Source organism: Oncorhynchus mykiss, chromosome 12 (genome assembly GCF_057628025.1).
Source record: "Oncorhynchus mykiss isolate SJ-2025 chromosome 12, ASM5762802v1, whole genome shotgun sequence".
Taxonomy (NCBI): domain Eukaryota; kingdom Metazoa; phylum Chordata; class Actinopteri; order Salmoniformes; family Salmonidae; genus Oncorhynchus; species Oncorhynchus mykiss.
Window position 1 is genome coordinate 87076717 of NC_143033.1, and position 27208 is coordinate 87103924.

At 43.2% G+C, this 27208-nt stretch overlaps 2 protein-coding genes across 31 annotated transcripts in view; one reads left to right on the forward strand and one right to left on the reverse strand.

The window, feature by feature from the left end:
- Positions 1-273: 273 nt before the first annotated feature.
- LOC110538676 (queuine tRNA-ribosyltransferase catalytic subunit 1) lies at positions 274-5782 on the reverse strand. Its single transcript, XM_021625641.3, has 9 exons — positions 5258-5782; positions 4129-4197; positions 3709-3847; positions 3394-3588; positions 3003-3141; positions 2645-2720; positions 2332-2441; positions 1904-1988; positions 274-1814 (listed from the first exon to the last, which is right to left on the reverse strand). Exons 1-9 carry the CDS (start codon positions 5543-5545, stop codon positions 1662-1664), a joined length of 1254 nt encoding a protein of 417 aa, XP_021481316.1. The 5' UTR covers positions 5546-5782; the 3' UTR covers positions 274-1661.
- A 26-nt stretch (positions 5783-5808) lies between these two features.
- LOC110538675 (dynamin-2) overlaps positions 5809-27208 on the forward strand; it is a 37193-nt gene continuing 15793 nt past the window's right edge. For 15 of the 30 annotated variants that reach the window (XM_036938837.2, XM_090193880.1, XM_090193881.1 and 12 more), the window contains exons 1-12: positions 5830-6318; positions 18764-18837; positions 19074-19223; positions 19509-19712; positions 20073-20171; positions 20249-20409; positions 20714-20856; positions 20937-21072; positions 21255-21322; positions 21943-22081; positions 25618-25704; positions 26099-26169. In XM_036938837.2, coding sequence (XP_036794732.2) covers positions 6158-6318; positions 18764-18837; positions 19074-19223; positions 19509-19712; positions 20073-20171; positions 20249-20409; positions 20714-20856; positions 20937-21072; positions 21255-21322; positions 21943-22081; positions 25618-25704; positions 26099-26169 — 1493 coding nt within the window. In that variant the 5' untranslated portion in view covers positions 5830-6157. Of the gene's footprint in view, positions 6319-18763; positions 18838-19073; positions 19224-19508; positions 19769-20072; positions 20172-20248; positions 20410-20713; positions 20857-20936; positions 21073-21254; positions 21323-21942; positions 22082-23075; positions 23215-25617; positions 25705-26098; positions 26170-27208 lie in introns of all 30 variants that reach the window. The other 15 variants (XM_090193889.1, XM_090193891.1, XM_036938832.2 and 12 more) reach the window with 4 other exon arrangements.

The following is a 27208-nucleotide window of genomic DNA, read 5'->3' on the forward strand; positions in this document are numbered from 1 at the left end:
ATTAATTGCAATTCATCTGATCACTCTTCATAACATTCTGGAGTATATGCAAATTGCCATCATACAAACTGAGGCAGCAGACTTTGTGAAAATGAATATTTGTGTCATTCTCAAAACTTTTGGCCACGACTGTAGATAAAGTCGATTTTCTTAGAGAATTCATCCAATAGGACTACAATATCCCATAAAATAATCTAATTCAAGTGACACGCACAGACTTAGGTAAAAATGTGATTGTCAACTGTGTTGATTCATTAAAGAATAACTTGATCATTACTATTACATGTTTATTATATGTTTAGCATTATAAACTAATAACTGACAGGTATTAACAATTACAACCCATGTATAAACTCTGTAGCCTATACAGGGTGGCTTTATTTAAAGATCTCGTCTCTCAACTAGAGGCAACAGGTGCTTTTACAACTGCAACGTAGCCTATTAAAGCTTTAATTACATGTCTTACAATGAAAAACAGAAAGGACCTCAATTTCTAATAGAAAAACAGGAACCAATCAAACAAAATGTTGTTTCCGGAACAAAAACCTAAACATTGGAATCTACAAAAATATCTTGCCTATTGTTTTCCAATGTGTCTTTGATCCTGGTTTGCTTCAATGGCAGATTATGACACCGTATCATTCTCTGTCCTCCGACTGTCTTGACTACCGGAACTCATTGTATTGGGTGTCATTTTTTGTTTGAGAAAGTAGCACTTCGGAGACACAGGAAATTGTGATCCCCTAAGCCACTTCCTTGAGAATTGGTTTGCCACTACTCTGTCTGCCCTCAGCATGCAAATCTGACTAAACCATACATGCTCTACTTCTCTGCATTTGAACCAAACTGGGTGGGTAGAATTCCCATTCCTTCCTATGAAACTTCTCCAGCATGTCAACTAAACAGATGGCCTAATCTGGCTCACGTGCATTTTCATCAGGTTTAGAATATTTTTGCCCTCTAGTGGCCCAAAGTCAAAAGCACACAAATGTGGGTTCCTGTGTCCTCATCTCTTGCACAACAAAACAGTTCTCAATTATAGAAATGTATTCGCTTCCTCCTGCTGGTAAAGGTCGATAATAAGCCCTAGGAAATGTTCCGAAATGTCTCTAATTGTTAGTTCATGACCACATTTCTGTGTTAGAAGTCATGCATGGAATTTAAAGAGGGTGGGCCGCTGGTCTGTAGCCATGGTAACAACTAAAAGTGTCTGAATATATCAGAGGAGACAGTTCCTGGACTTCAACAACACTACTCCACTCCTACATTATCATACACTGAAAAGGACTGCAGAGTGAAAACTGGATGTCACAAAAGTACTGTATGTCTGACAGGAGTTGAAAGCAGTAGAATGTAAATTCAGAACTTTCAACAGAATGTTTAGCATATAAATGACACAAAAAAAGAACCGTACTGTAACAAAACATGAACGTAACTAAATCATAAAGACAGTAAAATATTCAGGTACATCACCGTCATTGAACCATTCAGTAATAAGTCTGACAGAATATACAGGCAGAAGCAATTACCCAAATGAAGCATGAAAGTAGAAAAAGCGATTTCATAACAAACAAAACCATTTTTAAAAAGGAGATCTGATTTCTCATATAAAAAGGTCTTATTGGCCATTTCAGAGGAAGTCCCAGGCTGTATAAAGCAGTTTAATTCAATGTGATGTTGACTGTTCCTAGAGCATCTACCGCCCAGCCTGGATACTGTTCAGGAGAGGGGAACATTCTCTTCATGAATGTCCTCACAAAGTCTGGGAAGCGACCATCTATGATGCTCTGTCTCATCGACCGCATCAGAGTGAGCTGGACGCAAAGATAGAGGATAAGGTTATTATCTCATCTATGACAAATAGTAACTAAAGGAAACTATTAACCATTATAGAAACACAGACCTGGTAGGAGATGTTGTGGATGGTAATGTGATGCATGGCTGCGGTGTCACTCTTGAACAGAGCATGCAGATAGGCCCGACTGTGCCTGGAAATAAAACAGATAATGTATTTTTTTTAAAAGAAGATACCCTTAGGCAAGTCAGTCAGTTATATTATTTACAATGACAGGGGCAGAGCGACAGATTTTTACCTTGTCAGCTCGGGGATTCAATCTAGCAACCTTTCGGTTACTTGCCCAACGTTCTAACCACTAGGCTACCCTGACGCCCCACGAGAAAACAATCCTCAGAATCATTCAGCCTACAACTTAAAAACATCCATTGAAGAGAATTGAGATTTGTAAACCAGTTTCTCAAACCCCTACATACTCCATTCCTTCAACCCTCCATATTCTGTCCCTCAGTGTACCAGGGTTAATATGCCTTTACCTCCTGCAGGTGGGGCACTGGCAGTCTGGATCTATTGCCTGTAGGTCCTTGGCAAACTGCTTCTTGGTAATCGTCAGAGATCCCCACGGGACCAGAGCTGAGCCAAACCTCTGGGATGAAAGGAAGAAGATCACTTCATTATCATCATAACCACAATCATCAATATAATCATTATAAAGAAAGTAGTACTGCTATGGACTAAATTATAAAAGAAGCTATTGGGTTTCTCTGCACTTGTGATAAGAATACTTATTTCAAAGTAAATTAATAGAGAGTAGGTGACTCATAATATGTAAGAGAATGGAATACTTACTGCAGTGCGTGTTGGGAAGACACAGTCAAACATGTCACAACCCAGAGCAACACACACCACCAGGTCTACTGCATAACTGTGACCCACAGCAAAACACATGAACCACATACATAGAAATATCTGTACGGCACCACAAAACATTTGACACTTATGTCATTTATGCATGTAAATGTGCTGTTATAACATTATGTAATTTATGCATGTAAATGTGCTGTTATAACATTATGTCATTTATGCATGTAAATGTGCTGTTATAACATTATGTCATTTATGCATGTAAATGTGCTGTTTGTTATAACATTATGTCATTTATGCATGTAAATGTGCCGTTATAACATAAGGAAGATGGCAGCCATACCCAACCCCCATGAGGTAGCGAGGCTTCTCCCGAGGCAGGTGGTCTGTGCTGAGTGTCACCATCCTCCAGAAATCATCCTTCTCCTCACCTCCGCTCAGCCCACCAATAGCAAAGCCAGGAACATCCCGTTTTGTCATTTCTGTAAAAAGCACAGGAACAGAAAAATATTTTAAAAACATGGATCCTCTGGAAATACGCAAATTTCACATAATTTGGTATCAGCATCTGCACAAAATGTATTTTTAATTAGCTCTTTTCCACTGTATTTCCAAAATAAGATGTTAAACTAATTAGCTAATTGGCATGAAGACAGAGCAATTTACTGTGCTGAAAGGCTTTGAGGGAGGTTAGTCATTGATAGACATAGATGAAACAGGGGGGAACATCTTACCGTCTAGACAGGCTTTGCGCAGCTCTGTGTTCAGGCCCCCCTGGATGATGGCAAACAGGTTCTGTCTATCTGGATTCTTATTGGCTGCAATGCAGCGGTCCAGCCAGCGAATCGATCTCCACGTAGCCTCCTCCACCCGCGGCCCCGTCACCGTACTGCTGACCACGTCATCCAACTGCATCATGATGTCTGACCCTGGACAAAACAGAAATGGTGCGATATTAAAATTAAGAACAGGAGTACTACCTGAAGTATAGTGGCTTTACTTTCCAGACTGATTCATTTGGAGTGGATACTGGATTGTGTCCTTCTTACCCAGACTGTTCTGTATGGCGATTGACTGCTCAGGACTCAGAAGGATCTCTTTCCCATCGTAAGGAGATTTGAACTTGACCCCCTCCTCAGTAACCTCAGATAGTTCAACAAGAGACACCATCTGAAAGCCCCCACTGTCCTATGTAGAAATGGTAGGGATTCAAGGAAAATTCCAACCAAAAACTATCTTTTGGTTTGTGTTTCAATAGTCCATCGTTGACATACTGTAGTCCCAAAATGTTTTTCTTGTCAGCACTCAAGTTTTCAAGATATGTGACCTTCAAAATACATAAATCCTCCCCATATGATGCATTTTGCATCATATGATGCTCACATATCTTGAAAAGCAGACATTTGGGTGAAAGAGACCCTTGTTCTTTTTAGCCCACTTACGCAGTCAACACATTAGCTGATACTCACAGTCAAAAGGTTTCTTTTCCAGTTCATGAAGCCATGCAGGCCATTTGCTTTCTCAATCAGCTCAGGACCCTGTGATGGGACAGACAGACAACACCATCCTCACTGTCTGCAGCACACCAGACACTGACAACAAAGAGCTGTCTACAAGGTCAATCATCTTTGATACACAATGTGAATAGCCCTAGCACCACTTAATGTAGCCATTGATAATATCTCTCAGTTCCATTACATTACACATAAGAGTTATTGGACGAAGGTGTCTTCTATACAGGGGAGTTTTGTTAAGAGCCCTGAAGCTCAGTCTGAACATTAACACGCATTACTTGAGGTACAGTTTTGGAAGCATAAGGACCTTATATCTTTCATATTAGCAATAAATCATTTTCAAAAAACAAAAGGTTAAATTTATACACAGCTTTATAGGGTTATACACAGCTTTGTAGGGTTATACAACGCTTTATAGGGTTATACACAGCTTTACGTCACTGAAAAACACTGTTGGCCGCAACTGTGTTAAACCAGTTAAAACAGTAAGTGTGCATTTGCTAAATTATTTTGATGTGATATGAAAGTAGAGGGATTTATGTTTCTAGTACTGTACCGCAAGTGAGAATCAATTAACGTTTAGATGGAATATTTGGCTGTTTTGGCTTCCTGAGCAAATTTGCCTTTAAAGTGCAAATCAGCAGTTGAAACAATAACAAAAAACCCTCTCCACCACTGTTTCAGTAAAAAGTGGAGGGATGGGGCTGGAGATATGTAACCATTCTCAAATTCATAGACAGAGCTATGGCTGCAAGGACTGACCATCCATGATATCTGACCATCCAATTATAGCTTTGACCATGTTTTGAGGCTGTACTGTGTTTGTTTACATTAACTTTGTTTACAAAGATTGGAGTAAAACAAAGTTATATTGTATATATTTTGGAGGTATGACAGTTGAACTAAGCTCATGAGGCATTTATAAATTATGTTCTTCAAGAATCAATGGGTACATATCATTCATGTATAAATCCAAAAATGGATGTAGCAAATTCTGATTGCCCCTTTAAACAGAACATGTAAGGTCCTTGGACTATAACGAGTAACGTTAGGCTCCTTTCTTACATTATTGGGCTACACTTACCGGCCTCATGCCCAAGTGGTATGTGTTGCCAAGACAAATCTGACATCCCAGATCATCGAGTTGGTCCACAGTGATTCCCTTCATCGTGCCTTGTGTACCAACAGGCATGAACACTGGGGTGCTGACCGTACAGTGAGGGAGTTTGAGATCACAAGCCCTCGCTTTAGTCACTGGACATTCGGCGATGATTCGGAGAGCAAGAGGAACAACGATGGAAACGGCTTTCTTGACAACCATGCCTGTTTCAAGGCTGCTCGTTGCAGCTCCTCTGTTTATGGGCGCAGCCATGTTGTTGCACACAGACGACGTCAACAAGCACGTGACATACCGGAACTACAGTAATCTAATATTTGCATTGAGTTGTCAAAAATATGTATTCATTACAATATCATTGACAGCAAACTCGTAGAAGCTATCCTTGCATGTCTTGTCATTTAATAATTGTGTCATCAAGTATTAATTTGCCCATTGAAGCAATGTCCAGGGGTGAACACACCCCTTTGACGTTGAAAACAACTAGCCAATGAAAGGAGAGTGATTGGAGACGAGCAGTGAGATTGACCAATTATTTCATTGACAGGAGGCGGTAGCCTTATCACCGGTTAGGTCGGATGTCGACTTGCCTGACCGGATGGTGGAAGTTTTGTTTTGTGAGTTTTCTATCCGTTTCGTTTGGTTGACTTTGAGTATTTTCGTGTTTATAAGAACACGTTATTGTAATCCCACTAAATTGGGAGTTACACAATTTGTAAACATCATATTTTCATTTGACAGAGTGAAGACAGGGCCGCTTGAAAGTTGGAATTCAACATTTCGGAGTAACCCGAGCACCTTGCTAACTAGTAACGTTAACGTAGTAGGCTAACGTTAGTTCGGGAGGGGAGCCGTTCCAACGAAACCATGGGGAACCGGGGGATGGAAGATTTGATCCCCCTTATCAACAAACTTCAGGACGCTTTCAGTTCCATCGGCCAGAGTTGTAACTTGGATTTACCGCAAATTGCTGTGGTCGGTGGGCAGAGTGCTGGAAAAAGCTCGGTCTTGGAAAATTTCGTTGGCAGGTTGGTGGTGCTCAAAGCTAACGTTAGCTAGACAGCTATCATATTTGTGGTTTAGCTCACTCAACTTAATTTGCAAAAGATCCCTGGAGTCAGCTTTTAGTAAGGAATTTCGCTAGCTAGATAACCAGTTGGTAAAGTTGTGAGATGATCCGTGCTCCTAAACGGGTATTTGGTCACATACTCATTTACGCACTTGGCGTAAGCAAACAAAACATAACGAAAGAGGAGGAACGAAATGTTGACGTTAGATGCGACGTTTGCGTGGCAAGCCAGGGCGGATGACAAATGTTTCAAAGGAAATCGTGAAAAGTTGCCTGGAGGCACTGGTCTAGAACCAGACATATTACATATTAGTATCTATTTATGTAAGGAAATAAAACAAAATGCAATAAATATGGACCAAATAATTTAGCTACCTAGCGTTTTGGGGGAAACTTGCTCCTGCAATAGTGTCAGCGGTTGTCAGCAGGGCCGAACACGGAAATTAAATCAGGCTACTTCAGTCGACTGATCAGTAGATTAGATTGATAACTTATTTTTTTGTGTATTGTAGACTTCCCAGTACACATTGAATTGTTTTACATTTGAGATGTATGTCATTTATAACTCTCTAGGTGACATGATGACATTACACAACAGAACACAACTAACTACAGTAGCTGCTTGTTTCAGTCTGACATGGCTATGTTGATCATAATCTGTATGGAGTGTAGTCTAGAATTTAGGTATATGAAAACATTTAGTTGAATATTAGGCTGCTTGTCCCCCTTTTAATCCACTTAAATATGATGCTGCACTTGGCAAGTTGGGGTGCCACAAAGAGTCCAACAACATTGGTTTCCCAGTGGTGTTTGCATAGGATTTGCTGTTATGTATAATTTCTATACCCTTATGAATTTTATACCCGTTCCCTGTAAAAAAAAAAAAATATTACCGGTATTTAGGCAATGTATCCTGCGTAAATATGCTGTATATTTTTGTCTGGTCCAAATAACTTGTTTATAGTGGGCGAGTACAGAGATAATAGGTGGGTGAAGTGTAGACTGGAGAAAAATGTATTTTGTGTGATGTCACACACACTGTGTGGGGCATACATTGGATTTATCGAAGGTATGCGTCCAACTGTACGCATAGACAGCTTGACAAAAATGTTAGCAGAAGGTGAATGTTAAACTTTTGTTGCACACCATCCAGATGCTGCAAACCATTTTGCGCAAGGACACTAGGTGTGCCCGAGGCGTAACGTGCATCGCTTGGGGTACGGTTTTGGAAGCATACGGACGTTATCTTTCATATCCGCGGGAAATACTTTTCTAAAACGAAAGCATAAATTGATATACACCTTTTTTATAGGGTTAGGGTTACTGTTCTCACAACGCCATATCTCCATGTTACAGCACATGTTTATGCGAGACATATGCTAATTAGCTATCTAGCGCACCTGTGTGTGACGGAAGATGGCTGCCAGAAACGTGTTGTCACTGAAAATACTGTCATGTGATAAAGCCTGCTAAAACATTGTATACTAAGTGTATGTTTTGCATAGTGAAATGATATTGGTGTAACATTAAAAGTAAAGGGCTTTATGATTCTAGAACCGTTTCGCAATTAAGAATCGATTCACCTTTAGATGGAGTTTTGGGCTACCAGAGCCAGTCTACCTCTGAAAATAACAACAGAAGATCCTTGGACCTTTAATGAGTAATGGTAGACTTCTTAAGAGTACATGTTGGGCTAACTGGTGTTCTGCCCTTGTTTCAAAGAGAAACCTAGGTGTAGGCTTGTCTCCCACTGGTCTATTTATAAGTTCCATGCCACACCCGGAAATCGGCAGCGGGACAGGACCCACTATGCACAACCTATATTATGTCAGTCTATCACTAGGCTACAGCATATACTTTTGTGTTGCACATAATCGCCTTGGGAATAATCCTTTCCCCCTTTGAGGCTAATGAATGAAAATATGTACTCTATACCTGAGCTGCACCAGTTTTGTTAATTTATAATGCACTGACTGTCCATATCACTCACTAACCCAGTTTAGTGTTGGCTCTGAGGAGACTGTTGGATAGGATGTGTGTATGATGTATAAACAGCAGGTGTGTACCTGGCCCTGTGGGGTCTGTCATCCTTTCCTATTTTCTCGCTAGCCTAGTCTGTTTTTAAACAAAAATGATCTATCAGCAAGAAATAGGCATTCAATAGAATTTCATGACTATAGCATTGTGTTGAGTCACAGCTTATTGCAGAACTAGGCAACTCATCATTTCCACTTGAGTGCTTCCTCTTTCTCACCCCATTTGGTTGTTTTCTATTGAACAGTAGAAATTCACAATCTCTCCTTGCCTGTTGATGTTGTGCGATCTAACCCACAGCCCTCTTTAACAGGCTGGTCCTGTCTCTGTCTCCCACATCAGCAGTGTGTGAGATCACCCTTCATATAAAGACACAAAACAAGCACCCATGAAAGCAGCTTGTTAAGCAGGTTTTCCCAATTCAAAGACTCACTCAGAAGAATATTACACACAAACACACACACACACTTTTTCTAGCTATGCATTGCCTTGCACCTCAAATACATGGAGCATTTCCATAGTCAAATGGGAGCATACTAGATGACCACTCAACACACACATGTAGTTTCAGATGAGGGACTTGGCACTCAAACAGCACTTGACAGATCTCTGCTGTAATTAACGTTAGTCATTTGCTGCTGACCTCAATTTTCCTGCCAGAAATGACCTCCCACATTCCCCTGTTGACAGCTCTTAGGGAAGAAAGCTGTACACAGGTACACACGCAAACATGCCTACACAAATGCACAACAAAGCATTTAGAGTTATGTCCATATGAGAGGGACGTGTAACGGGGGTCAGTGTGATGCTAACAGCTTAGCTTCCTCCACTGCCCGACTGCCCTTGCCTCGCTACCCAGACTAGAGTTCGACCGAATATGATTTTTCAACGCCGATACCGATTATTGGAGGACCAAAAAAAGCCGATATGTAATTTTTATAATTATTTTTTACATTTATTTGTAATAATGACAATTACAACAATACTGAATGAACACTTATTTTAACTTAATATAATACATCAATAAAATCAATTTAGCCTCAAATAAATAATGAAACATGTTCAATTTGGTTTAAATAATGCAAAAACAAAGTGTTGGAGAAGAAGAAGGTAAAAGTGCAATATGTGCCATGTTAGAAATCTAACGTTTAAGTTCCTTGCTCAGAACATGAGAACATATGAAAGCTGGTGGTTCCTTTTAACATGAGTCTTCAATATTCCCAGGTAAGAAGTTTTAGGTTGTAGTTATTATAGGAATTTAATGACTATTTCTCTCTATACCATTTGTATTTCATTGACCTTTGACTATTGGATGTTCTTATAGGCACTTTAGTATTGCCAGTGTAACACTGCAGTAATAGCTCCTCAAAACTGCAGTAATAATACCATTACCAGTTAAAACTAATACTGTCATTAATAGTATAAAAGTTGACAATAAAGTCCTTAAAAATCAAGTAATCACTAAGGATTTATTGTAAGCATTTACAAAATAGACTGAATATTACAAATGCCAGTGTGCTGATATCAAGTTGTTGTGTTAAGAGGTGCTTAGGCTATATGAAGTGTTTTAGGTCTTGGTTTGAGACAGGATTACTTTAAGAAAGTATGGCTCCTGTGGCATAATGCAAGCTACAGAAGCAAACATACATGGCATGTGGGTGAAAGAGAAACCTTCTGAGAGGAAGTGGAGTGTTTGACTCATTTTTCTGAATATTCTTTGAAGTAGCATCATACCATCACAGAAGTTCCTCTGGGGGTGAAGATGGTCATTTCTGTCAGTGTGGACACTCAGACATGCCAGAGAAGTGTAATGACAGCCATAGTATATCTCCTCTGTCTACAGCAGCAACAATGAATGAGTCCAGCAGTAGTAGTGGGAGTGGGAATACACCCTAGAAATTAGAGCAGCTCTTGTTCTGTCCCGCCTTGGCTGCCTGCCTCCACACTTTTGTTGTGCTAGGTGAATTCCGTTGAGCTCTGATGTCATCTAGATTAATGGTTGACTGGCAGTCGCTTAAGTCTTCGACTCTGACTCATGCGTTCCTCTTCCATTGATTATGACGTTTCACAATATGCAAAAGTCAGTTCGGATGTCAGTGAAATGTACCACCGCAAGATATCTTGTAATGAGTGGTGTAGCAGAAGTTGAAGTAGGCATTTCATAAGGCAGTCTAATTGAATGTGGACCTCCGTCTCCCAGGTGCCCTGCTGCTATTGACTGTCGCTGGTCAGGAGGGATGGCGTTTGCCTGTGGAATTCTGTTCATGTTGGAGACGTGATCGACTTTCCTTGTTGTTCCCTGAAACTGACTAGTGGTTGTTTTTTGTGTGATTTTAGGACATGTTTATACATCGAATCTAATTACGCTGCAGCTAGAGACTGGAACGAGTTGCAAAAAACACTCAAACTGGACAGTTTTATCTCAATCTCTTCATTCAAAGACTCAATCATGGACACTCTTACTGACAGTTGTGGCTGCTTTGTGTGATGTATTGTTGTCTGTGCCCAATAATGTTTGTACTATGTTTTGTGCTGCTGCCATGTGCTGCTGCCGTGTTGTCATGTTGTGTTGCTTCCATGCTGTGTTGTCATGTGTTGCTGCTAAGCTGTGTTGTTATCTTAGATCTGTCTTTATGTGGTGTTGTGGTGTCTCTCTGGTCGTGATGTGTATTTTATCCTATATTTTAATTTTATTGTTTAATCCCCCGTCCCTGCAGGAGGCCTTTTGGTAGGTCATCATTGTAAATAAGAATTTGTTCTTAAATGACTTGCCTAGTTAAATATAAAATAAAAACACTCACTCACCCAGCAACTGTGTGTGTGTGTCTATGTACATAAGGACAACCAAAGGGTTCATATCAGACTTTGCTGACACCCAGGAGGATATTTTGAAATACTGGTTAAATGCATCTGTGCGTTTGAGCATGGCAATAAGCTAATTTAGATGACCTAAGTTCCTGTCCAGGGTGAATAAGTAATAGAGGGGCACTAGCCTAACCCTTGTTGCTCCTCTTCTCAGAGAGTCATCTGACATGGCTGCATCTAAACTGCTGAAATACTACCAACACCTGTACTCTAATAAACAAATACCACACCAAGGAAAATAAAAACGCTATTAGCAGATGCTGCCATTAAATGGTTACCACTCTGCTTTGGCTTTCTGTAGAATGGTTCTGTGTGCTGAATTGCACTCTGGTATTAGTAAAATTACATTTTCCATGCTTTTCTCTTTTTTTTATGTGTATGTCTGTTATTGGACTTTGAATAACTTGATGTAGATCATTGAGGATCATGTGGTCGCCACTCTAGCTCTCTGTGTGTCTGTTGGACTGTGATGTCATTGTCCCTGGGGGCGGTAGTATGGAGGTCATATCTAGCTGTACAAGCTGGTTGGGGCTGGGCTGTTATCTGATTTGCTGTGCCAGTGCTGGTAGCGGAGTAGAGGAGACTAGTGGACTATGAACCTGGGAGGTGACCAGGAACTGACTGACTCTCATGGTTTGTGAATTGGAATGTTTTGCCTAAATGGTAACAAAGTGAGGGGAGATGATGCAAACCCCTTGGAGGGAAAAGCAATAGGAATGTTGACCATCTAAAATCTGTCTTGTACATCAAGCTGCATCTTTGCAAAAGCTCAGCCACATACATTGTCCACTCAGCTTTTGCAGTCTGTTTCATTCTTGAAAGTGGACTGAAAGCCTGGCGAGGCAGTCAGACTTGAGGCTGTGAATGTGGGAACCATAATGATAGAGGTCTAAAATGCCACATGAGTTAATCCCACGCCTCTCACCAAACCTCAGACCCATGTTTGTGTTCCACACCCCTCCTAGTAAACCATACAGTGACCTCAACATTTTAGTACTGTGTAGTACTCTACTAGTACATTTTAGTACTAGTAGACTGTGTCTACTACACAGTCATCCATGGCCACAGTCTACTACACACCGTCTACTACAGCGTCATCCAGAAACACAGTCTACTACAGTTATCTTAATCTTTTTGCATCTTAATGAAAACAGACAAACATTATTAATAATATTTATGAATTGAACATGCTAAACTTTTGTCTTTGTTTAAACATTTTACTATGGAAACATTTTATATTGAGATCAGGCCAGTACTCTACACAGACCGGCGCACCATAACCAGTCACAGCTGCATTAGGCCTATATGCAAATAGCCATTGCCATATATGGATCTGCCATTCACTTTGAACTGAACTTTGGACTGTGTTTACAGCATGAGCGGTCACTAGTAGATGCGCTTGTTTTGAGATCAAAGCGAGAGCTGCATGTAGCCACCTGTGCACGTGTTCATATTCCTTGTTAGTTAGTGAGTTATTTTCCCAGTCATAGCTAACTTCTAGTCAACAATGGAGTGGTTACTTCATAGAAGAGTTCAAAATGTGGGCATTTCTAGACATCTTTGAAAAGCGAGTCAGTTAAAGAGCTTTTCTTTTGTCTTAAATGGGTAGTGTTGTATTTTGAGACTGTATTGAATAAGCTAAGTGGAATAATAGGCAGAGGGTAGCATAATTTGTCTGATTCTCTGTAATAATGGTATGGGAATAATGCATTTTATTTTGTAAAGGGGTTTCTTGCATCAAACAACACATTTTCAGTCACCTTGTCTGAAGGACAAGTGGATAAACAGGTTAATGACAGGCCCTGCATGTTTTTTTCCAAAAGTCTCATGGAATGTACAGTAGTTGCTCCACTAAAAGTTTTGCAATTATGCTGCGGGACTTGGAGGAAATTTGTGCTTTAGTGCACTGGCAACACCTTAAGGGGCATTGCACTCATAATGGCACTGACTAGGGAAACGTTCCCGTTGTTCTGTTCTTAGTGCCAGTCTGCACGTTCAAACTAAAACAATGTAACTAATAATTGCATCTTTATGCTTTCGTTAATAAATTAATTACAAAAATACTCTTTCAAAATGCTGATGTTTGTTTAGTTATGGATCCATAACGAATTACTATGGGAATAAATATCCCTGAATTACAGAAATATTGGAACAAAGTTGTCTAATGAAGGTAAACAGATTGTTGCTTACTGGAAAATACTCTTTCAAACACACATGGTCACGTTGTACAGCTCCATAAAGTATATTAGCAGGGCTATATTTTGGCCTTTATGGGCAGCGCACAATTGGCCCAGCGTTTCTCTCCCTCTAAAAACATAAATAAATGTTTTGGCATTTACAAATATTATTTTGGCCTTTATTCAGACTACAATCGCTCATGTTTTTTTTGTGCTTTTTTTAAAACAAAATAACCTCAAATATCGTTATATATTATCAAGTTGATGACATAGTCATATAGCCCAGCACCTACATAAAGCAGAGTGATTCACTCATTCATGGCTTTGGATCAAAATAAATAAGTACCAACATGCTTTCTGATAGTCTTTAATAAATAAATGTTTTGGCCTGGACACCATGTACAGTATTATAAAAGCACATTATGAGCTATTAGCAGGACAATATACCTTTACCAACACCTCTCTGTATTTTGATACATTGTTGATGGGGGGCTCCTGCAGTGCAAAATGCGTTGCTACAAATGCAGGTTCGATACCCGTGCCGGCCGCCACCGGGAAACCCATGAGGTGGCTTTTGGTTTTAATTTAGATTCCTCCAATCCTCTATGTAATTATTGGCGGAGAGTCATGCCATATTTTTTGATATACTTTAGGCCTACCGTAGACGATGTGAGTCTCACTAGTGTTGAGTAATGTGGTGTATGACTTATTTATTTAAAGAGCATATTGAAGATAGAAGCAATATGATTTGAAGCAACTATTTTAGAACCTTTCCCGCTGCTCTGAGAAAGGCATGGGGACTGTTCTTGATATATCAATAAGATTTGTACTTTCTCTGAATCTCTGTGTGTATTGGTTAGACTAGAATTAGAAAATGTTATGCTCTTAGTGTAACCTTTTATTTAACTTGGCAAGTCAGTTAAGCAAGTACCAGTGAAAAGTTTGGACACCTACTCATTCCAGGCATTTTCATAGTACATAGGCTACTCTGAACCAGACCATGCCGGGCTGCTTCCAACCTCAGTATAACAGTCGGGGTCGGTTGAAGTTGGGAACAATTCAATTTCTGTCAGTAGATTTATTCCATTGGGATCCTATTCAAACCCTGATCTTGAATTTAGATGGAATTCACCCCAAACCCGATGGCTGTGGAATCCCTGGTAGTGAGAGGCAGATCAGATCAGATCTCTACCCCCATAGAAAATCTTTGGATGGAGTTGAAAGTCCGTGTTGCCCAACAACAGCCCCAAAACATCACTGCTATAGAGGAGATCTGCATGGAGGAATGGGCCAAAATACCAGCAACAGTGTGTGAAAACCTTGTGAAGACTTACAGAAAACGTTTGACATCTGTTATTGCCAACAAAGGGTATATAACAAAGTATTGAGAAACTTTTGTTATTGACCAAATACTTATTTTCCACCATAATTTGCAAATAAATTCATAAAAAATCCTGCAATGTGATTTTCTGGATTTTTTTCTCTCATTTTGTCTGTCCTAGTTGAAGTGTACCTATGATGAAAATTACAGGCCTTATCTTTTTAAGTGGGAGAACTTGCACAATTGGTGGCTGACTAAATACTTTTTTGCCCCACTGTATCTATTTTCTGCGGCATTGAAGGAGGGAGGCTCAGAGACTGCTGGTCTTTGCTTGGCCTATTCATAATGCATAGAATGATACACAATCTGTTCAGCTCCTCTATCATTTACAGCACATCAATAATGGACATGCACCCACATGTCCTCTCTTCCCTTCTAGTGGGGGCTTTTATGGCTGTATATCTGTGTGGATATGGTGTGGGTGTGTTAGGTCATGCATTTCTTCTGTGCACAAGGTGCATGGACTCACAGAAGTATCTTGTTCTGGCCGCGTCTCTGACTATCTGTGTGATACTGTGATCATGTGTCCGTCTTTGTCCAGTTGAACTGATGAAGTGTGTGTGAATGGAGAGGAGGACGGGTCCAGTGAGAGTGGTGGTGATGTATAACCAGTGTAAGGCATTAACACTTGGAGAGGTCAGCCCTCTGCTCCTCAGCTCCCTCTCTCAACACATCCTCAGTCTGCTCTCTGTGTCCACTCCACTTAGGCAAGTCCAGCTCTTGCTTTCCCATTTCCCTCTCCCTCTCTCCCCTATTCCCTCATGCCCCATTTCCCCTTCCACCTCTCCCTTTCCCTCTCTTCCCTATTCTCCCGGCTCCCCTATTCCCTCTCTCCCTTTCCCTCACGCACCGTCTCCCTTTTTCCTCCCTCTCTCTCCACCTCTCTCTTTCTCTCTCACCCCCTGCCAGAGCTTTTCTATACTGGCATCCCACTCTCCCAGTTAGGCTGGTTTTCTCTATGACAAACAAAACACTCTACATGATCTGCAGCACACTACATTAGTGCTGAACTCAGGCCATCCAGAATGTTCCCACTGTTCAACAGGTCTAGTCTATAGTGTGAGTGCCTCTAATAGTCAACCGTATGGCTCCATCCTAATTGTCCTGTGTGTGACACAGACTAGAAGCTGAAGCAGACTGACTCTAAGCTATCTCCATTCCCTCAGGCGTCTTTCTGCATGTGGCGTTAGATGTTGGGTTAGAAAGAGGAGGAGGGAGGTAGGTTTGTCTTGTTAGACTGTGCTGTACCAGGCCCAGAGTTCAGCGTTATTACCACCAGATGTAGGGAGTTTTCTGTTGCACAGTTTATGTATTTATTTGATTTAACCTTTTATTTAACTAGGCAAGTCCGTTAAGAACAAATTCTTATTTACAATGACGGCCTAGCCTGACCAAACCCTAACCCGGACGACGCTGGGCCAATTGTGCGCCGCCCTGTGGGACTCGCAATCACGGCCGGGTTGTGATACAGGAAACAAACCAGGGTCTGTAGTGACTCATCTAGCACTGAGATGCAGTGCCTTAGACCGCTGCGCCACTCGGGAGCCCCAAAGTCAGGCTAGAGGCTACAGCAGGCAGGCAAGCAGGCAGGCAGGGTCCCAGCCCAGAGTGGGAGAGTCCCGGGAGGCAGGGTGTGGTGGCTGGTGGTTGTGGGGTATGTGTTCCCCTCTGAGAGATGACTCAATTGGGCTGTTGGGTTTGGAATGGTCCTGACTGGTGTCTGGTGATGGTCTGTCACTTTAAGAGGGAAACAGACATAATATACACAAGAAAGAAACAACAACAGGCAACTCTATGCACAGTTGCACATGGTCAGGCTAGTCTGCACTGTAGGCCCATGTTTCTGTCAGATTCAAGTTCAAATTAACTCAGCAAAAAAAAGAAAAGTCCTCTCACTGTCAACTGCGTTTATTTTCAGCAAACTTAACATGTGTAAATATTTGTATGAACATAAGATTCAACAACTGAGACATAAACTGAACAAGTTCCACAGACTAACAGAAATGGTGTGACTAATTCTGTGACTAACAGAAATTGAATAATGTGTCCCTGAACAAAAGTGGGGTGTCAAAATCAAAAGTAAGTCCGTATCTGGTGTGGCCACCAGCTGCATTAAGTACTGCAGTGCATCTCCTCCTCATGAACTGCACAATATTTGCCCGTTCTTGCTGTGAGATGTTACCCCACTCTTCCACCAAGGCACCTGCAAGTTCCCAGACATTTCTGGGGGGGAATGGCCCTAGTCCTCACCCTCTGATCCAACAGGTCCCAGATGTGCTCAATGGGATTGAGATCCAGGCTCTTCTCTGGCCATGGCAGAACACTGCCATTCCTTTCTTGCAAGAAATCACTCACAGAACGAGCAGTATGTCTGGTGGCGTTGTCATGCTGGAGGGTCATGTCAGGATGAGCCAGCAGGAAGGGTACCACATGAGGGAGGAGGATGTCTTCCCTGTAACGCACAGCGTTGAGATTTCCTGCAATGACAACCAGCTCAGTCCGATGATGCTGTGACACACTTCCCCAGACCATGAAGAACCCTCCACCTCCAAATCGATCCCGCTCCAGAGTACAGGCCTCGGTGTAATGCTCATTGCTTTGAAGATAATCCGACCATCACCCCTGGTGAGACAACCCTCGACTCGTCATTGAAGAGCACTTTTTGCCAGTCCTGTCTGGTTCAGCGATGGTGGGTTTGTGCCCATAGGCGACGTTGTTGCCAGTGATGTCTGGTGAGGACCTGCCTTACAACTGGCCTACAAGCCCTCAGTCCAGCCTCTCTCAGCCTATTGAGGACAGTTTGAGCACTGATGGAGGGATTGTGCATTCCTGGTGTAACTCCTGTACCTGTCCCGCAGGTGTGATGTTCGGGTGTACCGATCCTGTGCAGATTTTACACGTGGTCTGCCACTGCAAGGACGATCAGCTGTCTGTCCTGTCTCCATGTAGTGCTTTCTAAGGCGTCTCACAGTACGGGCATTGCAATTTATTGCCCTGGCCACATCTGCAGTCCTCATGCCTCCTTGCAGCACTAAGGCATGTTCATGCAGATGAGCAAGGACCCTGGGCATCTTTCTTTTGGTGTTTTTCAGAGTCAGTAGAAAGGCCTCTTTAGTGTCCTAAGTTTTCATAACTGTGACCTTAATTGCCTAAAGTCTGTAAGATTTTTTTGTCTTAACGACCGTTCCACAGGTGCATGTTCATTAATTGTTTATGGTTCATTGAACAAGCATGGGAAACAGTGTTTAAACACTTTACAATGAAGATCTGTGAAGTTATTTGGATTTTTGCTAAATATCTTTGAAAGACGGTCCTGAAAAGGGACATTTCTTTTTTTTCTGAGTTTATGTTCAATGTGCACTGGCTAGGACTAATGAATCATCTTAATTGTCAGATAAGTGAATGTATTAAATATACTTCAGCTCAATGTCAAGTATCAAGGCTACTATGGGCGTAATCTTATCTTAGGCGGTATCTTACATATTGACACAGCCAGCTTGCAACACGCAATCACTTGAAATATTCTACTGAAAGTATGCGCCTCGCCTTGCATCCTCATCAAGAGGCTCTCCCCTGTTCCATCGTGCTGTGAGACCACGAGTGACAGAGTGCATCGTTCTAAATCGCCACATTACCTAAATCTATGTAACCGTGGCAACAAAGTGGCTGAGCAAATTAATTGATCTTCAGGGGCATCATGAGACCAAATTACTTTAATGTCACTTCTAATTTGTTGACAGATGGGTCATGAAGTGTGACATGCTCATCTATTTCGCACAGGATATAGTGTGAGGAAATGGACCTTTTAGTGTACTGAGTCATTTGACGTTGTCTGTTTTTTCTGTCTGTCTGGGGCTCGCCCCCTCACTTTCTTGGTCTCTTTTTCTCTCCCTCAATTAATTTTTCCTCTCTTATTTAATGTATCTTCTTTCCTCTCTCTCTCTCAGGGATTTTCTTCCTCGAGGATCAGGCATTGTCACCCGTAGACCTCTGATCCTGCAGCTGTGCTTTAACAAAGCCGGTGAGTCTGAATTCTCATACAACCATGGCCTTATCTGTCCTCATTGCTGCTGCCATGGACCTGCCTCCTCCACTCAACAACACTGTCTGTATCCTGATAAAGACTTTCTTCTCTTCTCTCTGTCTCTCTACCTATCTGTGTTGTTCGCTGTGTCTCGCTCGCTGTGTCTCGCTCGCTGTGTGTCTGTCTCGCTCGCTGTGTGTCTGTCTCGCTCTCTCTCTCTGTTGTGTCTGTAGAGTATGCAGAGTTCCTACACTGTAAAGGGAGGAAGTTTGTGGACTTTGAGGAAGTCCGGGCGGAGATTGAGGCGGAGACCGACAGGATCACAGGCTCCAACAAGGGCATCTCCCCCATCCCCATCAACCTCCGGGTCTACTCCCCTAACGGTAATGCTCACCAACAGTTATTCATTTGGTGTTCATTTTAACATATGCAAGCACATGTTCAGTTGGACGTATGCGCACACACACACACACGCATGCACACATAAAAGCACAGCAAACACTTACATTCATGTATCAACCTCTCAAAGAAACTACCTTCGCCATGCCATACAAGGACATGTATACACAATGTAACACACATCATACAGTCTACATGGCAACAGTCATAACCTTCTCCCTCCCCCTCCATCTCGCCCCCCCCCCTCCATCTCTCCATCTTTCCCTCAGTGTTAAACCTGACTCTGATCGACCTGCCGGGGATGACTAAGGTGGCAGTGGGGGACCAGCCGCTGGACATAGAGCACCAGATCAGGGACATGCTGCTGCAGTTCATCACCAAGGAGAGTTGCCTCATCCTGGCCGTCACCCCCGCCAACCAGGACCTGGCCAACTCCGACGCCCTCAAGATTGCCAAGGAGGTGGACCCACAGGGTAAGGGGCTAGGAGGTGGACCCACAGGGTAAGGGACTAGGAGGTGGACCCACAGGGTAAGGGACTAGCCTTGTGGTGCTGTACTGGTTCTCTATTGGAACTCCCAGGACCAAAGGATGAGGATGGGCACTTGATTTCTGGGTGGTGTTAATTTGGTGCACCAAATAGACTGAAACATTGACGCAGTACCTGGACTTGTCCAATAAGAAGCGCTAATTGATATTTTTTTCCCCCCATTGTTTTTCCTACTGAACAATTGTATTGAATTGAAGGAGATGAGGAATGGATGGCTGGGTGGATGGTGGACAGGCAGTAGTCAGGATTAATATGATGAGATGAAAACTGTTTGGTTCTGTTTAGGTCTGCGCACTATTGGCGTGATCACAAAGCTGGACCTGATGGACGAAGGGACGGATGCTAAAGACATCCTGGAGAACAAACTGCTACCTCTGCGTAGAGGTGAGGGGACACACACACACACACACACACACACACCTCATTGACTGCAGAGGAATAAGTGTGCGCTCTCTCTCCAGGTTATATCGGCGTGGTGAACCGCAGTCAGAAGGACATAGATGGCAGGAAGGACATCCGCGCTGCGCTGGCTGCTGAGAGGAAGTTCTTCCTGTCTCACCCGGGCTACAGACACATGGCCGAGCGCATGGGCACCCCACACCTGCAGAAACAACTAAACCAGGTGAGAGATTACTCAACGTTCACCTTTCTGTTATTCTACACTGATGTTCTAGTCTGACTTCCAGATCAGTTGTTTTGCATTCTTGTGAACTCTGAGAGACGGCACCAACAGATCTTAAACCAGGCTATAATGTTCCTTGAAACTCACTTGCTTTTTCATTCACTATACATTCTCTCCCCTCCTATTCTCCTTCTCGCTCATTCTATCCCTTCCATTTCTCCTTCTCCCTCCCTCCTCTCCTCCCTCACTCATGGTGTCCCTCTCTCTCCTCCCTCACTCACGGTGTCCCTCTCTCTCTCCTCAGCAACTGACCAACCACATCAGGGACACTCTGCCTGGGCTACGCAGTAAGCTGCAGAGCCAGGTGCTCTCCCTGGAGAAAGAGGTGGAGGAGTACAAGAACTTCCGTCCCGATGACCCCACACGCAAGACCAAGGCCCTGCTGCAGTGAGTAGAGGACACACACACACACACCACCATAATGAGTAGCTCCAGAGTTGACCCTGACTCTCTGTCTTTCTTCCCAGGATGGTGCAGCAGTTTGGGGTGGATTTTGAGAAGCGTATCGAGGGCTCTGGGGACCAGGTGGACACAGCGGAGCTGTCGGGCGGTGCCAAAATCAACCGGATCTTCCACGAGCGCTTCCCCTTCGAGCTGGTCAAGGTGAACGCTGCGGTCTCAATACTCACTGTCACAATATTTCCACAAGAGAAGTTAATCTGCCTGCTTGACTGTTTTGACCACAGTTGATTGACTTGTTTAGAAGTGTGAATTTTAGAGTGCAGAATGGATTAACAGTGTTTCTATTGTTTGTTCTTTCTTCTTCTCTCTTTTCTCTCTGTCAGATTGTGTTTGATGAGAAGGAGTTGAGGAGGGAGATCAGTCATGCCATCAAGAATGTCCATGGTGTCAGGCAAGTGGAGGAGAGGAGTGTCTTCTCTCCTGTGTCTTCACACATCACCACCACTGTGTTCAGCTCTTTCCTCTTCACTGTCAACCCTCTCTGTTTCCTCCTTTCATGTAAAACTGACCCACAGCATGCTTAGCAATCACAGAGCAATTAGCATAAAATGCCCACAGATCACTCTCCTACAGAACTGCCTATCATACACTCAAATGGTTGTTGTTCGATGTGAAATCTAAACTCATTTCATCTTCCCCCACTCCTTCCTCCCCCCCTCCTTCCCCCCCACCTCTATTTTTCTGTAATATCTTGCTTCTTATTTCCTTGTGCATACATCAATCACTGATTTGTGTGCTGTTTTGTGTTTGTATGCTGATAACCTTGGCTCTGCTCTCTCTTCCTTATTTCTGTCTGTGAATGTCTGTTTTATCTTTTATTTGTTCTACTGTTCTCATTTTCTGGACTGACTCATCTTTATCTGCTTTTGTCTGTTTGTATGCTATCTCTCTGGACAATAACTTGTCTGTCGTCCTACTTCTGTCAGTTTTTTTTATTTTTTGTCCCTTTGTCCGTTCCCTTATCTCTGTCGCCCCCCCCCCCCCCCTGTCTGTGTCTTTGTTCGTCCTCAGAACGGGCCTGTTCACTCCCGACCTGGCGTTTGAGGCCATTGTGAAAAAGCAGATCATTAAGCTGAAAGAGCCCTGTATCAAATGTATCGACCTTGTCATTCAGGAGCTCATCAACACAGTCAGGCAGTGCACCAACAAGGTACTGCAGCCTGGTGTCTAGACTCCCGTCCTGTCCCGACCCAGCCTGGCCACAAGGGGGCGACACTGGGGGGGAACAACACTGACCCACTCTGCTCCAAAACAACTGTCCATCCATGGCCTCTATGACCCTTTAGCACAACTAGGGCCCAGAGATTTTCATGTAGTTAGTTAGTAAATAAAAACTCCTGGCCCTAAGCAGAACGTCTACTGTGTAACCACCCGGGGGCTCCCGGGTGGTGCAGTGGTCTAAGGCACTGCATCTCAGTTCAAATCCAGGCTGTATCACAACCGGCCGTGATTGGGAGTCCCATAGGGACTATAGCGCATAATTGGCCCAGTGTCGTCCAGGTTTGGCTGGTGTAGGCCGTCATTGTAAATAAAAATGTGTTAATTAAGGTTAAATAAATAAAATAAAAACACGCTATACACACGTGTGTAGATTTAGTGTGGTGTATGTCCAGAGGACTGGATGGGGCAGATATGGGGTCAGTTTGACTCCCCCTCAGCCCGCCACAGCTAGCCTGTGTGCCAGGTGCTGCTGTCGTGTTTTGTGACGGTTGTGGTGTCGTCGTCGTGGAGACGGGATGGTTGGGGATGGCCATTCCCCGAGCATCACTGGTCTCACATGGACAAGCTGCAGGTCTCATCTGTCTAAGAATGATACATACTTAGGACTGACATAGCTAGGGTGTTATGTGGGTACTGTGAGTTGAATATGTGCCCACATATCTATATTATATACCTAGTTTGAGAAGAACTGCCCTGTCAAGAGAAGAGGATGTGAAAGCCTGCGGCTTGTCCTTATCTTCTTGCTTTACTCGTATTTCTAGAGACGAGATTTCTAGTTTGACAGATCACTAACTAAACTAAGAATCTTCTTGTTTCTTTCTTTCCTGTATTTCTCTCTCTCTCTCCTCTTGTTATTTCTGTCTATCCCTCTCTCTATGCTGCCCCCCTACACTACGCTCCCCCAACCCTCCGTACCCCCTCAGAACGGGGTTGTTCACCCCTGACCTGGCCTTCGAGGCCATAGTCAAAAAGCAGATCCTCAAACTGAAAGAGCCCAGCCTGAAATGTGTGGATCTGGTGGTGTCCGAGCTGACCGCGCTCGTCATGAAGTGTTCCGTCAAGGTAACCAAGAGCAGCCTCGCCCCTCACAGGAAAGAGGGGGGAAGAGAAGGAAGAGAGAGAGAGAGTGTTCTGGAGCGTATCCTCTCATCTGTGATTGAATGCCCGTCCCTGTTCCCCTCGCACCTCTCTTCCACCGCGCTCCAATCAGCAACCTATCCTAATCATCCCCCACGCCATCGCTCCTCAGTGCCTGGATTGTGTGTATCCCTCCCTCGCCACACACATCCTCTCCTTTTGTCCAAGCCACACGTGTCCAATCAAGCATTGACTTGCAAATCACGTGCCTCCTCCATCCCCATCTCCCCTCCTCCTCAAGACCCAGACCTCTGTCTACCAGAACATCAGAGCCCAGATCTCCAGAGCTATATTTATATGTATACATGTCCTGCAGAGCTCCAGGGCTATATTTATATGTATACATGTCCTGCAGAGCTCCAGGGCTATATTTATATGTATACATGTCCTGCAGAGCTCCAGGGCTATATTTATATGTATACATGTCCTGCAGAGCTCCAGGGCTATATTTATATGTATACATGTCCTGCAGAGCTCCAGGGCTATATTTATATGTATACATGTCCTGCAGAGCTCCAGGGCTATATTTATATGTATACATGTCCTGCAGAGCTCCAGGGCTATATTTATATGTATACATGTCCTGCAGAGCTCCAGGGCTATATTTATATGTATACATGTCCTGCAGAGCTCCAGGGCTATATTTATATGTATACATGTCCTGCAGAGCTCCAGGGCTATATTTATATGTATACATGTCCTGCAGAGCTCCAGGGCTATATTTATATGTATACATGTCCTGTAGAGCTCCAGGGCTATGAGGCTGTGCTCCCTCACTGACCCAGCACGGGCCCTGTTGCTGTGTTGCCATAGCAACAGTGCTGCTCAACAACCATGCCATCTTGAGGATGGAGGGGGGAATTGCATTTCAAAGACCCACCACAGTCCATCCCTTTCACTGTCACTCTACCTCTGGTATTAGTTCAGCTGAAGAAAGGATTTGCCCTTCACTCTGTCCTTCACCCTCTTCTTCTTCATTCTCCTGATCTGTTCTTCACTAACATGAAATAATATCAGCAATCACCGTCAGCTTGGAATGATTGTTTACTGTCACAGGAAAACAATAGTGTTAACTTACTTTATTTTTTATTTTTTTTAGGTTGAATGATCTAATTTCCTAAATGTTTCTATGTATTTTAGCCATTGATCCATTTAAAGGTTGACTCCAGTCAACAAGAGCTAATCATCATGACATCACTCCTCAAGGTGTCCATCATGGTCATTCCCAGCTGAGGCTGAAAGCTCTGCCCTTATGCCATAGATCACAGACATTCATCTTGTGTGCATGCCCATTTAAGGAGTGTGTGTGTGGTAGTTAATATGATTACTATATTCACTGCTGAATGCCTATGTCCTTCCCCTATCCTGCACACTGAGTGTAATAAACATTAAGGACACCTTCCTAATATTGAGTTGCACCTCATTTTCCCCTCAGAACAGCCTGAATTTGTCGGGGCATGTACTCTACAAGGTGTCGAAAGTGTTCCACAGGGATGCTGGCCAATTTAGGCTCCAATGCTTCCCACAGTTGTGTCAAGTTGGCTGGATGTCCTTTGGGTGGTGGACCGTTCCTGATACACACAGGAAACTATTGAGTGTGAAAAACCTAGCAGCGTTGCATTTCTTGACATACAAACCGGTGCGCCTGGCACCTATTACCATACCCTGTTCAAGGGCACTTAAATATTTTGTCTTGCACACATACACAATCTGTGTCTCAATTGTATCGATGCTTAAAAATCCTTGAACCTGTTTCCTCTCCTCATCTACACTGATTGAAGTGGATTTAACAGGTGACATCAATACGGTTTCATAGCTTTCACCTGGTCAGTCTATGTCATGGAACGAGCAGGTGTTCTTAATGTTTTGGATACTCAGTTTATGTGTTTCATCTCCTGTCTGTTGTATATGTAAATGGAGGTAGGTCTGCCTGGATAGTCATGCCAGAGTGTTAGTGTGTGTGTTTCATCTCCTGTCTGTTGTATATGTAAATGGAGGTAGGTCTGCCTGGATAGTCATGCCAGAGTGTTAGTGTGTGTGTTTCATCTCCTGTCTGTTGTATATGTAAATGGAGGTAGGTCTACCTGGATAGTCATGCCAGAGTGTTAGTGTGTGTGTTTCATCTCCTGACTGTTGTATATGTAAATGGAGGTAGGTCTGCCTGGATAGTCATGCCAGAGTGTTAGTGTGTGTATTTCATCTCCTGTCTGTTGTATATGTAAATGGAAGGTAGGTCTGCCTGGATAATCATGCCAGAGTGTTAGTGTATGCTAGTGATTCTCTTTGTCTATATGGTCAGTGTTGCAGTTGTTTTGTATAACCTTGCAGCTGGGTTCTTACCCCCGGCTGAGAGAGGAGACCGAGAGGATCGTCACCACCTACGTCAGAGAGAGAGAGGGCAAGACCAAGGACCAGGTCAGTGCATTTAGCCTGTTTTTACGAGGAGTCTCAGGGTAGGAGTGCTGATGTAGGATCAGTTCAGCCTTTTAGATCATAATGAATTATATGATGTGGTCAGAGGGACCTGATCCTAGATCAGCACTCCTACTCTGAGATGCTTTTTTAATGCAGGACCTGACCACTGACAGAGAAACCCTCCCAACAGGATATTTTTAAGAAATATATTTCTCCATTTGAAATCGATTGTTTGTACTTGCCTTTCTTGCACTAGTTTTGTCTGTACTAGGACTGGCTTTGCCTGATTGTGATAAGTGGTTGTTGATGCGCGGATTGTTAATGACGTCTGTTCAACGACTAAGTGAATGTAAATGAACTCTATTGTCATAGTGAAGCTCTGTCTTCATTCTAGGTGATGCTGCTGATTGACATTGAGCTGTCCTACATCAACACCAACCACGAGGACTTTATAGGCTTCGCCAAGTATGAACCCTACTACCCCCCCCCCCACCACCACCCTAATACACCACACCCTTTACCCAAGCACCCCTTCCCCCTCTCTCCCTAATGCTCGTGCCTCAGCTCCCAGCTGAAGGTGTGGTTGTGATGTAGTCCTGGGCACCAGACTAACTCACTACTGCCCAAAGCCAGATTTGTACTGTTTGCTGAACTGGGCATGGACTGAACTGAACTCTGCTGAACATGGATCGGGTAGAGTCCCATAAGCTTGTGTGCCTGACTGCCTGTGCTTGATAGTTATTCCTACAGTAAGTGCCATTCCAAATAGACTTGAAACAATCAATACCTCAATTGCTGTTCGGCCACTTTATCACAACCCCCAAAGACACTCAGAGAGACCACTGTCGTTATAAACCACAATTACCACTTCTTTTATCTGTATTACTGATCCTAATAAGGGGCTGTATCTGTGGATCCTTGATCTACAGGCTATAAACCAGCTGTGACTCAGTCAGTCTGATTGATCCGCCATGAAGGCAGATCAATGAACGTGGTTAGAACACCGTAGAATACTATGCTAGGGGTCAGACAAGGTCGATCTAGCTCTGCTAGATCGTTGCTGCATGGTCCGCCACGGTTAGTTCTGCCTCTAATGAGCTGAATCAAGCATGCTAGGTTGTGCACCCTCCCTTTCTGACCCTGTCTCTCTGGAGCTGTTTTGATTTTTCAAGGACCCTTATTTGTTGTGTGCTTAGGGATTGAACTGAGTGAGTTCGAGTGGAGTTTTTATCTGTTGACTGCGTTGGTTATTTCTAATAGCATGATGTTTTGGAATACTGATTTCCTGCATCTTGCTGATAGGTCAGCCCTAGACACTCATACTGGATGTCCTGCCAGAGCTTGACATGCGTTGACCTCTGCCCTCTACACTGTCTCCAGTGTAGCAATTACTGTAGGATGCACAGCATGTAGCTAGCTGAGTTGAACGTCTCTTCCATAGAAATATAATGACTTCTGTTTCTATGGTCTCTTCCCTCTGCCTGAGGTATGCATCTGATTACGT